The sequence below is a fragment of the Mus caroli genome, unplaced genomic scaffold (genome assembly GCF_978045245.1).
Source record: "Mus caroli unplaced genomic scaffold, Mus_caroli_1 scaffold_4, whole genome shotgun sequence".
NCBI classification, from domain to species: Eukaryota; Metazoa; Chordata; class Mammalia; order Rodentia; family Muridae; genus Mus; species Mus caroli.
Window position 1 is genome coordinate 19509896 of NW_028227259.1, and position 15664 is coordinate 19525559.

At 41.5% G+C, this 15664-nt stretch overlaps 1 protein-coding gene and 1 long non-coding RNA gene across 6 annotated transcripts in view; one reads left to right on the forward strand and one right to left on the reverse strand.

The window, feature by feature from the left end:
• Window positions 1–4524: 4524 nt before the first annotated feature.
• Window positions 4525–15664, forward strand: part of Dmtf1 (cyclin D binding myb like transcription factor 1) — a 41133-nt gene continuing 29993 nt past the window's right edge. For 3 of the 5 annotated variants that reach the window (XM_029477163.2, XM_029477165.2, XM_029477164.2), the window contains exons 1-3: window positions 4525–4665; window positions 14104–14231; window positions 15545–15661. In XM_029477163.2, the coding sequence (XP_029333023.1) occupies window positions 15553–15661 (109 nt within the window). In that variant the 5' untranslated portion in view covers window positions 4525–4665; window positions 14104–14231; window positions 15545–15552. Of the gene's footprint in view, window positions 4666–12330; window positions 12954–14103; window positions 14232–15544; window positions 15662–15664 lie in introns of those variants that run through there. The other 2 variants (XM_021162746.3, XM_085836474.1) reach the window with 2 other exon arrangements.
• On the reverse strand, window positions 12145–12720 carry LOC147004970 (uncharacterized). Its single transcript, XR_015046892.1, has 3 exons — window positions 12705–12720; window positions 12451–12547; window positions 12145–12296 (listed from the first exon to the last, which is right to left on the reverse strand). It is a non-coding gene; the product is annotated as an uncharacterized LOC147004970 (long non-coding RNA).

A 15664-nucleotide genomic window follows, 5' to 3' on the forward strand; every position in this document is an offset into this window, starting at 1 on the left:
AGTTCTCCGAATTCATTTGCAATGTTTAAAAAAAAATGTGTTTGTCATTTTTTTTTTCCTCAACCCGGGGCCCTGCTCCCCCACCACCACTGCATGTTTTTTTTGTTTGTTTGTTTTGTTTTTTTTTTCCAATCAGTGGGCTGGGGACAAGGAATGTTGATTTGTGGGCTAGTCAAAATGGAGGCAAGAGTAAATGACTAAACTGATATGTAAATAAAAGACTGGGCTTTGGTCTTTGAGAGCTGAGCTATCTCAATGAGCTGTCCGGAGAGCTACAGAGAAAACTGTCTCAAAACAATAATCTTTCCTCGCCTTTCTGTTTTCCAGACAGAAATAAATTTTTTTCTCTACTTTATTTGAAATAAAAAATAAGACCCCTATCTGAAGGATCCCATTTCAAGGGCCATAAAAAAATAATGCCATACACCAGCTACTCTGATTATTCTTATTCTTAAATTGCATTTATTCCTAAAATAGGCAGGGAATTTCACACTGAGTATAGTTGCTTAAGGCTGAGGGCATTTGGTTCTTGGGAATTAGTCAGCCCCACACTTTGAAGCACAGGCTCAAGTATCTAATCTTAGCTGGCTGCTGTTGGGGAAGTTTTGTGAGGCTAGGGGTTGTCACAAGAAAACATGTAGAAATTTTCCACCCAGAGCAAAAATTAAGTCTCCTATGGGAAGTTATAAAGCACAATTAGATTAGCCTGATCATACTGAGCCTGCTCCACACTCCCCCGTGCAGAACAGATTGTCCTTTAAGCATTCCAAACGAGAATGCTGGGGTGATCATTGTTGCCCATGTGCCTTCTGACTGAGCTTTAATGCTGTTCCATGTTACATCTTCCCTTTGCTCCAGAATTGTTCTTTGAGGAGCAAGCGTCTTATCCCTGGACTTTTTTCTGCTGTGGTCTAGTGATATGCCCAGCAGGGACTATGGCAGAGTCCAACCCTTTTCAGCCAGGGCTACACAGCGAAGGTTAGTAGCCTTCAATACATTGAGCATCGCTGTATTACCAAGTGTTGGGCAACAAAAGGTCTTTCCAGCAGCAAAGTAGTGAAGGAAAAAGAAATTGGCTTAACTTCATCTCCATTGTTCAGGGAACAACGAATGGAAGCTTGACTTTGCCAAGACTTGAATTCCTTCGGGAATAACACTAATAAAAGACCTTGGATTGAACTGGATGTGGGGTGCTCTGTAGTCTGCACTTTTTTTTTTCTTTTTTCTTTTTTGGCTTTGTAGTTTTCCTTTCTCAGTTAACATCTCACACTCTAACATTCCACATTCCCCAGCAGTGCGGGGGCAAATCAAGTTTACAGTCCTGACTGAAAGTCACCCTGCTTCTAGCTTATCTGAACCCCTGCGCCTCACTCCTATTTATTAAGCATCACACTACCAGGGAGATGAACTTTGAGCAAACTGTGTAATTGATAAATTCTACTCTGTTCTTTAGGTTCTTGCTATTGTATCATACATAATAGTATCACTTTTTCTACATTTTGGTCAAATAAATTTTTGCATTAAAAAAAAAAAGAAACAAAAAGAACTAAATCTACAAGCCTTGCTAGATTGTCTGACTCAAGAGTTTTAGTCTCTGACCATACCCTTTTGCACAATCACACATTTGGATATGGCCTCCATAAACCCAGGGTAGGGTTCTGAATTGCTTCTGGATATCTTAAGATATATACAATTTCAGAATGTGACACATCTAAAGATGGCATGGAAGCTCTATACCCTGTCCTCCATATGTCTCCCTCCGTGTATCTTGTATGTCAGTAGAGTGCAAGCTTACCTAAGATTCTGTGAATAAGAATAAGCTGGAAGTCTGAAATTTAAGTGTGACTACTACTTTGGCTTAGTGAAGATATTTATAAATATATATATTAAGAGCAGTCAGTGCTCTTAACCATAAGCCATCTCTCCAGCTCCTGGCTATGTTTTGTTTTCATCATGAGGTGACACTTGCCAAAGTATATTTTTGAAATAGAGCAGGGTGAATAGGCTACAATTCTGAGTGTACCCCTTGCTTGTGTGACCTGGACACACTCTACAACTGCACTTTGGTTCCTGGGTTACTCACTTGTAGCACCTTCAGTGAACTATTTGATTCCATGAGTTTAACACATATGAACAACACACAGGGACAGAGAATGTTGACTTACGTTATTCAAGCTCAGGGTTATTTAGCCCTTCCTTAGCATTTTTTAACAAAGACTTTTTTTTTTTAACATTCACAAAATTAAGCAGGAAGTACAGAAAATTCCTACATACCTCAGGGCTTCACACACACAATCAAGAGTGGGCATTTGTTATAACGAATGAACCTATACTGACACATCATTAATACAGAAGATATAGTTTATGTTAGAGTTAATTCTGACTATTTTATCTATCAGACCTGTGGGTTTTGCTGCAACTATAAAGGCATGCTATTTCAGCAGCACATAGAGCCCTTGATGCTATAGGAACCCCCGCACACTATTCATTTTCTCCACCCCTGGATGCACTAATTTTACTGTCTCCATAGCAATGCCCTTTACAGAATATCACCACGGCAGAGTGAATGAGAATGGCCCCTGTAGGCTAATATGTTTGAATGTCTGGTCTCTGGTTGGTGAAATTCTTTGGGAAGGATTAGGTGTGGCCTTGTTGGAAATGGCATGTCACTGGGTGCAGACTTTGAGCTTTCAGAAGCCTACACATACCCAAATGGCTTGGCAATTAATGTAAGCTCTCAAGGACTGTTCTAGCCCCATTCCTACCTGCCTGCTGCCATGCTCCCCTCCATGATTATAGATTCATCATTTAAAATTGTAAGCAAGCCCCAATTAAGTTTCTTCTGTAAAATGCCTTCACCATGGTGTCTCTTCATAACAGTAGAAAAATAAGACAATGAGAATGTCATAGTCTTAGCATACATCGATTTTTGGATGATTTTCTTTACTAAGTAATATATATTTTAATCTTCACTACTTTAGCGCAAAATAAAGTTCTGTTGAATGGATGTGCCTGTTTGTTTATCCATTCACCTCCTGGTTTGCCTCTTGGTTGGTTGCATGTTTTGGCAAATGTGAATAAAGCTGCTGTAAAAAACTTGTGAGTCCAAATTGCATTGGCCATCAACTCCTATGAGCCTTGCTTGGTTTAAGAGTATGCCTGATACATCTAATTTCACTCCCCTGGGGGGAAAACAAACTGATTTTCCCTTTCCCAAGATCGATCATTTGCAAACAGCTTCTTGATTAGGAATGGGACTTTGTGTATCACTAGTAGTGAAAGGAAAGCAAAGTATAAATGTATCTGTTGAATCATAAAAGGAACCCCAATAGGAACCCCAGCGCCCAGAATCGTGTATCTTACAACTTCTTGTTTGGTTTGGTTTGGTTGAGATGTGTTCTATGTAGCCAACACTGCCTCAAAATCCAGTCTTCTTTCTGCCTCAGCCTCTTCTGTGCTGAAATTAATAGGTTCGAACAATTGTGCCCAGCATGGGGCAAAAGGCAGCTTTTTTGATGTTTTCATCTAGAGTCTGCACTTTTTGTAGCAGCGTTTATGGCTGAAAACCACATCTGACCAGTGTGCAGTTAAGTGACTGTAGAATGCCTATCCCTAAGTGGGATTATTTATAATGCAATCCTTACACCAAAGGTGTATAGGAGCATTGCTGAAGATGGGGGGAGGTGGGGGGACAGAAAACTTGAAAGAGCCAGGGGAATGGGAAGACTTCTGTTTTAACACCCATCACTCAGCAGCTGTGGTCCCATGCATACCACCACTCCACTCAACATTCCAGCATGGATGGCTAACAAGGTTCCATCTCTAGCTAGGGAGCTACAGGCAGTCAAGGCTTCAACTTCCTTCCTGAAGAGATCAGATTGTTTTCCCACGTTCAAGCGGGGCGCAGCCCTACACTGAAGTACATCTGGGCTACATGTGTGTACCCAGGAATACACACCTACAATAGGACATGAATTTGAGTCGGGGGCATGTCAGGGAAAACACGGGGAGGAGTTGGAGTGGATAGGAAGGAGTAAATATGGTCAAAATGCATCTATTCATGTATGAACCTGATTCTTAAAGATTGGCATGGGAACAGGGCTTCTATTTTGTTCATGTCTAAGAATCCAAAAATAGAGCTGCAATCGGCGTAGCTACCAGCACTGAACTTTAAATGCATAAAGAACTGTAGTCTCCTAAAAGAGAGGTCACACTCACGGAGGTCACCTTTCACAAGAATTATAGAGACACACCGCTCCCTCTTCGCTTCGGAGACTGCGGAAACTAAGAGACAGATGGTGCAGACGCCTGCCAAGGGAAAGACCCTCCTTTATGTCTATCATCCGCCACAGCTCGGCGGCGACCGTCCGACCCTATCGCTCGCGGAGAATGGAGCTCGATTCCGCAGCAAGCCATCAGCGTGCCGACGCAGGCGGAAGTGACGTCGAGGGTGGCGCGCGGGCCCGCCCCCCGGGAGAGGCGGGCCGGAGGGGGGGTGCTGGGAGGGCGGGGGCGGGGCGCGGCCTCGCGGCTCCGTTTCCGGTGGCTGGTTGCGCTCGCTCACCCCAGCTGCAGCCACTCTCTCCCGCGGCTGCTTCCTCCATCCTGGTATTTTTTGGAGCCTCCATCCTGGTTCTTCCAAAGTGCCCGGACCCAAAACAGGAAGTAAGTGCGATGGAACCTTCAGGTCCGGGCCTCCGCCGCAGCCGCTCCGCCCAGTGCGGCCGAGCCGGCCCCTTCGCAGGCCTTGGCTGTCGCCGGCTGGGTGCCGCGGGCGGGGTCTGAGTCCGGGCTTCGCTTAGCCGCCGCGGCAGGCCGCGCACGCCGCGCCCGCGGTCTCCGTCGCCGGCTCAAGCGGCCGCTGGCGGCTGGAACTCCCGAGCGATCGCTGGGGCGCAGCGGCGAGCCGGCGGGGGCGGAAAATGGCGGCGGGCTGGAGGAACTAAATGGCGCCGGGACCCCTGGGGGTGGGCCCGAGTCGCGGAGGACAGCGCCGGGGGCCCCGCGGGCGTGTGCGTGCTGGGCGGCGGAGCTGCCAGCCTGGCTTGGCTGGGGCGGCGGTGGACTGAGCCCCCTCGGCTGCGTGGGTGGGGTTGGCAGGGCAGTGGGGGCGGGGGTCGTCCCAAGCCCACCATTTCTCCTCCGCTCGTTTGGCCCGTGAGCCCCTCGCCGGTTGGACTCAGCGAAGGAAGTCATGGTTGCCAGCCGGACTTTCTCTTTAGAGACCGCGCGGGACGTGGCCTGGGGTGCGGGGAGAGTCCTGGCCCAGCCAACTAGTAATTGTCAGGATCCTGCGGAGCAGACCTTTAGCGTTTCAAAACCCTCTTTGGCCCTCTAGCAAGAACTTTTTTTTGGAGAATCTCCCCGCAACCTTAACGAGTTTTACTCCGAAAGAAGTGGTCCAGTGCCATCCTGTGCTGTTCAGTGATACAGCATATGTTTTTATAGTTAAAGACTTCGGTGTAGCTAGAGAAAGAGTGATAGCCCGTGAAATGTACATTAGGTCTCTTTCCCAGGCCGAATTCTCGTGATTGCTTTTCTCGGCTCTTGTACCTCTTTCTGACAGCTAGACTTCCTTTGGGACATCCTCGAAAGAAAAATGCATTTCATACTGTTTATGATGTGGTATGTCTTAAGCTAGATGTGCTGACTTTTATTAATTAGAGCTATATTTTCGTATTGTAAATAACTTTTGTGGCTTTTACGCTGTAAATTAAGAAAGAAAAGACCTTTGATTATATTGAAAGTTTTACAAACATCAAAGGCTATTTTCCTTATAGATTTTCTATTTCTGGTACTGCAAATTTCTTTAGGCCAGTCTTAAATGTACCTTAATAATTCGAGTAATTTACTATAATATTTAAAACAACTATAATAACAAAATATTACTAGCTTTTTACTGTGGTAGAATAGTGATACAATTTTGTATATTTGGTTAAACTTAGACAAACTTAAAATCCATTTCAAAGATTGTTATGTTGCGTGTACCAGGTTAGCGAGAGACTAATGATATTCTCCACAGAAGTGAAAAAACACTCCTATATGAAGAAAATTATTACTTTATGCTTTTATCCCACTACTGTCTTTCTCTGGTGCTTTTGAGTGCCACCAAATAAGCTAACGTTTCATTACTTTAGATTATGATAGTCTTGCCCAAACTGTTGTTCAGGGGGATGATCTAGAAACCCGCCTGGGCCACTGAATCTTTCAGTTGAGGGAAACACCTGGTATTGTTACCATTTTCTTGTCATATCGGTATGTTTAGCAGTTTGGGGGATACATACAAAATACAATTTTTTCCAAGTATTCAGGTTTTAACTTTTCGAAGGAGGAAATCAGTTTTAGTCTTAAGGTTTGAGGTTGGAAATAGAGTGTATCTGGAAAATAGTTACTTGTGTCCTCTGGTTGGTCGGTCTTTTCTTCCTTTCTTTCTCTCTTTCAAGTTGTGCTTGCCTATATCATTCTGTGTCTGTCCCAAACAAAGGCCTTGCTTTGCATTTATTAAATAGCACAGAAAATGTTTGGGAAAGAAATGAAGGATAAGGTTTTGTAGAAACAGTTTGACCTGGAAAGAAGCTACATTAGTGACCCTGAGAGGCAAAACCAAACCATGTTATCAAACTATATCCATATTTAGCATTCAATATTTATAGTAAATATGTTTTATTTGGGGTTGCTTTCAACCTGTTGGTTGCTTTCAGCAATGATTATCAGAATATTCACAAATTATTCTGGGTCAGGACCATGGACAAATACATAATATGATTAAAATTATGCATTCAGCTTATGTTGGAATAGCTAATTGCATGGGAAATCCACAGCATTATAAGGTTGGCTACATTGGTTTTGTTGTTGTTGTTGTTTTTAAAGATTTATTTATTGTTATATGTAAGTACACTGTAGCTGTCTTCAGACACTCCAGAAGAGGGCATCGGATCTCGTTGCGGATGGTTGTGAGCCACCATGTTGCTGGGATTTGAACTCAGGACCTTTGGAAGAGCAGTCAGTGCTCTTACCTGCTGAGCCATCTCACCAGCCCCGTTGGCTACATTATTATCATAAGGGAGGATTAAACTTAAACCGGCTGAGCGCACAGTAGGATAGCGGCTAAGTACATAGTGTTAAATGTCTGTAGCGTGGCTGCAAGAACTAGCAAAAGTTCAGTCTCTTCAAAGATGGAATATTGTCAGAAAACTCCACAGTTATCATCTTAGTCTCTTGATTTGCAGTGGTTTATATTAGCATCGGTGAGGATACATGCTTAATAAGAAATACGCATCCCAACTAAGTATGTACAGCCTGGCTGTACACATTAGGTTAAGGAGAGAGCCAAGTGTTTTTGGAAAGTATTGAGGAACTGGGAGACTTTGTGTAAGTTTCTGTCAGTTGCAAACATACCAAGACTTTAGAAGAGCATCCAGATTAGGGAGGATTCTGTAGTGATCACCAGAGCCATCTCTACACAACCAACCTCCTGTGTTTGTAGAGACTATGCTAATGTTCTCTCAAGCCCGGAGTTCTCATTGTACTAACTGAGTACATTCTTTTCTTGCCATACTCCACTTGAAAGGAATTGGAATGTGTATGCTTAAATGAGACAGTTTCAACAAAGGTGGTACATAAACCTAGAGCCAAATGTTACCTGAGTGAAGTACAGAGACATGTGGAGTTTAATGCCTTTTGTATCATTTTTACATTTGTCTTGATGGTAATTTTGCTTTGTGCAGAGAATTCTTGTAATCAAAATTAATAAAAATCAGTTTGTTTGCTTTGATACCATAAGGGTAAATTGGTTCAACTTCAATAAAAGGAATCTATTTATTGTGTCTGCCTTTTTTTCTAGTTTGTGGAAAGATAGCCCACTCCATAATTAAATTCCAGAAAGAAGTTGTCAAGAACAAGTATCGTGACAGGTCCTATATACACTTTTTTACGTCATACCTTTTAAAACACCATTTTTGGCTATACCAACAGTGAGGCCATTCCTTCTAACAGCGGTGTTTAGATCTAACCCTTCCCTCACTGTAAGGTGTTTTATGTCAAAGAAATGTGTTTTGTTAATGTGTTTTAGGTTTATTTATTGCCTAGTGTATTTTAGTATTTGGTATGGAAATGTGATTTCAATATAAACTAGTGGAAAGAACATGGTGATAATTTGTATTTAAAAATCAGATTGTGTTTTACAAAAGTGCTATTTTGAAAAGATATCTTAGAATATAATCAAACACTTAAGTTCTTATATCATTGCTAAGTAGATTAGATAGGCAATTCAATTTTATTGTCAGGCCATGTATGAAGTTACATACTTTATTTAAAATCATCCACATTACCATGTAATTTGCTTTATTCAATTACAGCATCATTGATAATTAAATCAACACTTAAGGCGATTAAAGCATTACATTAAATTCCATTTAACAACCTATTGACACTTGATGATATGTTAGTATTGGCTTACCATCTTTTAATAGTACTTATGTACGTTAGTTCAATATTTATCTTGATTTATAAATCTACTTTTCAGACTTTCTCACAAAGTATACAAAAGGATTTCCAAGAGTCCAGAGCTGTTACTGCTAGTAGGGAATCTTTTGCTCTACCTGGATAGGAATCCTGAATAGGCAAAGAGTCTATTGCCAGCGATGCTGGATTCTGGAGTACCCAAGACTTAGGGTCTGGACTGACATATGAGGAACCCCAGGCACTAGAGGCCTATTGACCAAGCTTTGATTTTAACCCAAGACAGTTCTCCCAGCCAGGCCTTCAGGCTAGAGGCTGAATGAATGCTCCTGATTTTAACTGCCAGTGGCCCCAGCACTTGGCAGCTTTGGTGATCTGGTTCAGAGGTAAGCAGTACTGTTAGGCATTTAGCTTGTTACAGGGTTAGGGTGTCAGAACCCTTGACTCCACAGCAGCGGCTAGAACCTGAAGATGAATGGGGTCTTCATCCTGTTGACAGTGACAAGTGTTAGCGGTTTTCATTGTCCAAAGAGGTTAAGAGTCTCCGCTGTTTGGCAGCTTCCTGGGACTCTTTAAACAGCTGGAACCCCCTTTTGGCTCTCACCTCTGTTAGCTCTAGAACCCTTCAGGTCTCCTTACTACTGACACTGCTTCTGGCTTTGTCTCCACCTCCACTTGGAATTGACTTTGTGTGTGTTACCAACTAAAATAAATGTAAGAGAAGAGGACACTGGGGAAACCTATTGTTGGGTAATGATGCTGGTGATAGTATAGGGATGCCTCTTAGATGTCTCACAAATGTGGTAGGCTGTGTCTCATTCACAGCAATCCACACAAACAAGGAAAATGTTTGTGCTGGGGTGGGGGGCGGGGGGGGGGGGGGAGACAGACGCTCCCTCCTGGCCTGGGTTGGAACAACTGTGGGGTCATGAAGAGTTCATCAGAGCTTGTGATGGCAGAGTCTGGAGGTTGTACTTAAGCAAGCAGGTTAGTTGACTTAAAGCTTTGTCAAAGCTCCTGCATTTAGAATAGAGTGTTCAAAACAATTGGTAGTGGCAATATGCACTCAGCTGACTTGGCTCACAATAGTGATGGCACTAGGGAAGAGTCTAATAGTTGTCTAATTAGAGAGTCGAATTGAAGGAAAAATAAACATAAAAGGGGTGCTCACAGTATAGATACCCTTAAAATTAACAGTGTCTCACAGTGGTTAACTCTTAACCCAATGGCCTAGGAAGAGGTGGGTCTCTCTGATCTGCCTCATAACCATTCCAAAGCATTCTACATTAAGTCCAAAGTGTTCCTATATGAAATTGTAAGTACTTCTGAAGATATTATTGTGTAGGCTTGTATGTTTTCTAACATTTTTATATGTACCTAGGTATGAGATTTAGGAATTTATTATCTGCCAATAATTTGCTGCTTGGCAGTTTTTTTCCTTTAGGGAAAAAACATTAAACGTGTTTTTTAAATTACACATTAATAGATAAATGTTCTTTTAAATATTGCCTAAGGTGGTGTGTGTGTGTGAGAGAGAGACAGACAGAGGGAGGGAGGAGGGAGAATGAAGGATGAATATGTTAGGTATAGAGGTGTTCGTTAAGGAGTTTTGTAAATACTGTAACCTTAAACACTCCCCCAACACTTCCTGACTAGACAGGTATTTTATACTTATTAAAATGGTGAGGAATAGGGCTGGAGACAGCTCAGCGATTAAGAGCACTGAATGCTCTTCTGAAGGTCCTGAGTTCAAATCCCAGCAACCACATGGCAGCTCACAACCATCGGTAATGAGATTTGATGCCCTCTTCTGGTGTGTCTGAAGACAACTACAGTGTACTTAGATATAATAATAAATAAATCTTTTTTTTTAAAAAGGTGAGAAATAATTATTGGTAGGGAGAAAAAAAAAAGATATGTGCAGTTGGGTATGATGATGCAAGCCCGTGAGCCTAGCACTGAAGAAGCCAAGTGGCCAAGTCAAGAGAATCATAACGTCAAGGCTAGCCTGGGCTACACAATGAGACTTTCTTTAAAAAAAATTCAAAATATTGTAAAAGCAAAAAAGTATGCTGAAATATAACCAAAAATGTGAAAAGTAATCGTTAAAATGTTAAAGAGAAATAGATAATTGTTAATACTATATTGGGTCAGGAAATCTCAAATATGTCCTGTTGCCTTTAGTTGCATTTATCTCTATGTAGTATATGCCAGTGGATTTTTGAGACCCCTGGCCGTCCTGGAACTCTGTATACCATACTAGACTTGAACTCCAGTTTACCTGCCTCTGCCTTCGGAATGCTAGGATTAAAGGTGTATGCTACCACTGCCCGGCTGTATTTCCCATTTTTTTTTTAAAGATTTATTTCATCTATATGAGTATAGTATAGCTGTACAGATGGTTGTGAGCCTTCATGTGGTTGGTGGGAATTGAATTTAGGACCTCTGCTTTCTCCAGCCCCGCTCTGCTTGTTCCAGTTGGCCCACTGGCTCTGACCAACCCTGCTTGCTCCGGCCCAATATTAATAATAATAATAAAAATAAATTACTTTATTATTGTTGCTGTCTTCAGACACACCAGAAGAGGGCGTCAGATCTCACTATGAATGGTTGTGAGCCACCCAGTGGTTGCTGGAATTTGAACTCAGAACCTTCAGAAGAACAGTCAGTGCTCTTAACCGCTGAGCCATCTCACCAGCCCAGTATTTCCCATTTTAAAAGTATCCTCACTAGTGAGTTTTCCTATGTCATATATGTATAACTGCACTCCATCTTCCCAAACAACCCTTGTCATCTCTGGTCAGCCTACGTTGCCTCCTGCTTTATATGATTACCATAGGTAGTGTCTGTGCTTAGAAACTGTTAATAGAATTCACCTGGAAGGAAGACGTGAGACTTCCTGGATTTTTTTTTAAAGGAATTCTTGACATTTAACTGCCCTAAAATTGATAGTAATAGAAGACCCAATGGATATGTGAGCCTAAGAACTTTATATCAATACTGCACTCCATCTTCCCAATGGGAGCATGAGAGGGTCCTTTCTTTATTTAATTTTGTGTTAAATCACAAATGTTATGTTGTAACTTACCTTGTTTGTTCCACCAGGTTATTGTATCCTGTAAGCAGGGTCATCTTGGGTCAGCATGGTAACACAAGCACGTTGTCTAAGCACTGGGTATGCAGAGATAGGAAGATAATCAATTTTAGGACAGCCTGGGCTATATTATGATGCCCTGTTCCATGTCTTCCTCCCTTAATCCCCTCTGTAAGCCGTAAGTGAAGGGTTCATCTTTCAAATATGAGCATACGCAAGAGTGCCATTATACATTTTATGCAATTTTCAGGTTCTTTTTCTTTAATTTATTAAAGTATTTATTGTTTCAAGGTAATTCATCAGGAATGGGAATATGCCAGAAAGTCAGTTTGTCTGTAACTAATGTTACTGCCTTTCCTCCGTTCTGTCTTCTTAGTTCTAATTAGTGTAAAACTGACACCACCACTGATTGGGAGGACGGGCTCAAAAGAGGCTGCTAGTGCTGTGTATGTGCTCCAGAGAGTTCATGATAGCAGTGGCAGGCAGGTAAAGGACTCGAGTTCAAGCATAATTGTGAGTCTAGTCAATGGGAATCAAAGCACAAAGTTTCTTCTCCCTAGTTGCTTTGATTTATTCATCAACGTGTCCTGTTTAGACGAGTATTTGACTTTAAACAGAGACATGTTGAAATACTCATCCAACACTGGCATGACCATTTCCTTTTCCCATTATCTTTATCTTCAAAGGTCTTGTCTTCCAAAGGTATTTTGGATTCTCTGTTTTACTTCTACACTCCAGTCCACTGAAATTACAAAGATTTATTTATTTTATGTATATGAGTACACTGTAGCTGTACAGATGGTTGTGAGCCATTATGTGGTTGCTGGGAATTGAACTCAGGACCTCTGCTCACTCCGGCCCAAAGCTTTATGTATTGTACCGTTATATGTACGTACACTGTAGCTGTCTTCAGACAGCACCAGCAGGGGGCGTCAGATCTCATTACGGATAGTTGTGATCCACCATGTGGTTGCTGGGATTATAGCTCAGGACCTTTGGAAGAACATTCAGTGCTCTTAACAGCTGAGCCATCTCTCCAGCCTGAAATTACTTTCTGTTAAGGTCATGAATGTTCTCCATATTGCTAGAATAAGTACTTCTCTGTCATTTTACTGGCAGTTAGTCATTTTAATACCCATTGGATACTTACTCGGTTTCCTTCTGTGTCGCCAGCTAGTCCTCCATCTCCTCTGCTTGTCTTCCTCATTCCTTTTTTTAAAATATTGATTGATTTGTTATTTTATGAGTGTTTTTTGCCTGCATGTATGTCTGTATTCCACAGGCCAAAAGAGACTGCTGGGTCCTGAAACTGAAATTACAGAGGGTTGTGAGCTGCCATGTGGGTGCCAGGAACTGAACCCAGTTTCTCTTAACCTGAGCCAGCCCTTGTCTTCCATATGTAAGTAAGAGCACTCTGGAACTAGAGTCTAAGCCTCCGATTTCTAGGTATCTTTAAAAACAACTTGCATACTATACTAAGTCAAATTTATAGGTATTAATTATGCCTTCTGAGCACAACTTAATATTCAACCATCCACTTGGCACCTTAAATACCATATATCTTACATTTAGGTATCACTATTACTAATACTTGATAAAAAGAGCTTATGATAAAATCCCTTGAGTTGAAGCCAGAAGCCCAGGAATCATCCTGAGATGGTGTTCCCTTCTCAGTCTAATTCTCTTCAGTCATAAAGCCTAGTTGGCTCTGCCCCCAAAGCAAAGCTATTCTCTCTCTCCTTGAGTGCTGATGTTTCCAAACCACAGTCACCTCCTAAACACAGGTCTTTATAATTTACACCTTCTCTCTTCTCCATACTCAGGGATCTGTTAGAAATAAACTATGCCCAGAAAATGTTGCTGACCTGATAATATAAAGGTTGGTTGGTTCCCATGTTCCTTTATAGGGTTGTTTACCTGTCCTCTTACATGGTTTCTGATTGAATAGATGATGTAAATAATTTGTAATGGTTTAAGATGAAATAAGGTATTTCAGGGGTGTTAATATATTACTGGGAATGTTAATTAGTTTTTCATATGTGGTAAGTGCACAATGGTTCCAAGGTGTACTGTAACCACTTGTATACCTAAACCTGTTTTCAGAGGACAGCTGACTGTTTGCTGAGTGGCTGCTTGGTTTAAGAAACTTTCTAGGAGCTCTAGCCGGGCGTGGTGGCGCACGCCTTTAATCCCAGCACTCGGGAGGCAGAGGCAGGCGGATTTCTGAGTTCGAGGCCAGCCTGGTCTACAGAGTGAGTTCCAGGACAGCAAAGGCTACACAGAGAAACCCTGTCTCGAAAAAAACCAAAAAAAAAAAAAAAAAAAAAGAAACTTTCTAGGAGCTCTAAGTGGATAAAGAATGGATTGTTTCTGTCTTTGTTTATACAATACTGGTGTTCAGGCTGCTTGCCATAAACTGCATTCAGAAGAAAGTTGTGTCTTTCTATTGTGGGTGAGGTATCAGGTGTGAGGCCAGAGTGCTATATATAGCATTATAACCAGTACTCAGATACTACTTGCTGTGTCTAAGCCTCGTATTATGCTGTCAGTGTTCTAGAGGATCACAGATGCACAAGCATGGAGGAGAAGCAGTTTGGATAACTTGAGTGATGCTGCGGCCAAAGCACAGAGGTGGGATTCTATGGGAAGGCCTGTAGCTAATCCATCTATGGTCTAGGTAAGTCTCCCTTTATTGCAGAAATCCACCCAATGGTTTGCAGACCTGTCATAACTACACCATGAGTTCCATTCATCTTTATCTTGAAAATGGTGTCATTACAATCGTAAAATTAAGTTCTTTGATACAGTAAGCGTATACTACTCATTGAAGCTTTACCATGTAAATATTAATATAGTTGTATTTTTTGCCAAAGGAAAAATTTTAAATGGAATTAAACTATATATAAATGGATTGATACCTATGTGGGTCATATACTGAGTAATTGAATATACTTCAAGACTTTTGTCTGTATTATCAGTAAAAGGTATATGGGGAAAACCTGTTGAAACAAGAACTATATTATAAGATTCTGTAGACTTCAATCAGGCATTAGTAGTCCAGTACTTTGATCTCTGTTAGCCACAAGATACTGACCTTGTTCTAAGACTCCAATTGTTTGTTTGAGAACAAGCACACCATATGTGCTGTTACATACAAAACTGCAAGTGACGGACAGCACTTTAAATTGGAATTCTCTTTGTCAGGAGTAGGCCCCAAACCCATACAAACGTGTTTGCTTGGTGGTGGTTAAGTGTGTTTGTTTAATACTATGGGGGAGAAAAGAATTGTTTAGTGTTCTTATTTTTCAGGTAACAGGGCTTATTAAATACTCAAAAGGTGCTTAGAATTATTAGATCAAGATGAAAGTTTTGGTTAATTTTCTGCTAAAAATACCAGGTTTGAAATCTAGTTAAGTGGTAGACCATTTGTCAAGTATAAATAGGAAGTTGTGGGTCCAATCATCACAGCCAAGAAGATGTGATGGCAGGAGCCTGAGCCAGCCGGTCCCATGCATCCACGTTGTATCTTCATCCTGGCAGCAGGGAAATGTGTGTGCTCCTACTCCCTTCTCTTCACTTTTTTTGTACATAGTCTGAGACCTCAGCCCATGGCATGATGCCACTCACATTTAAAGTGCATTTCCCAGCTCAGCCTAGTCTAGAAAATCCCTTACAGTCAAGCCCAGAGGTCTATTTCTATGGTGATTCTAAATCTCAGCTTGACAGTGAAGAGTAACCACCACAAAATGGAAATATTGTAAGTTGGTAGAACTACTCAAGAGTTGGTCAGATTCTTGCAGGTTATTGAATCTAATCCCCTGCCCCCTGAATCTAATTCTTAACAGTGGGGAGAGACTAAGAAAGGCAGTTTGTGATATCTGAACTCCTTTTGCAGTTTTATATAAAGACTATAAAACAGATATCTAGGTCAGTTTCATGTACTATCTGGAATTAATTTTATAAGTCCTTACATAGTCTCTTCTTATACAGATTTGAGTATGAGCACAGTTGAAGAGGATTCTGACACAGTAACAGTAGAAACTGTGAACTCTGTGACGTTTACTCAGGACACAGACGGGAACCTCATTCTTCATTGCCCTCAGAATGGTA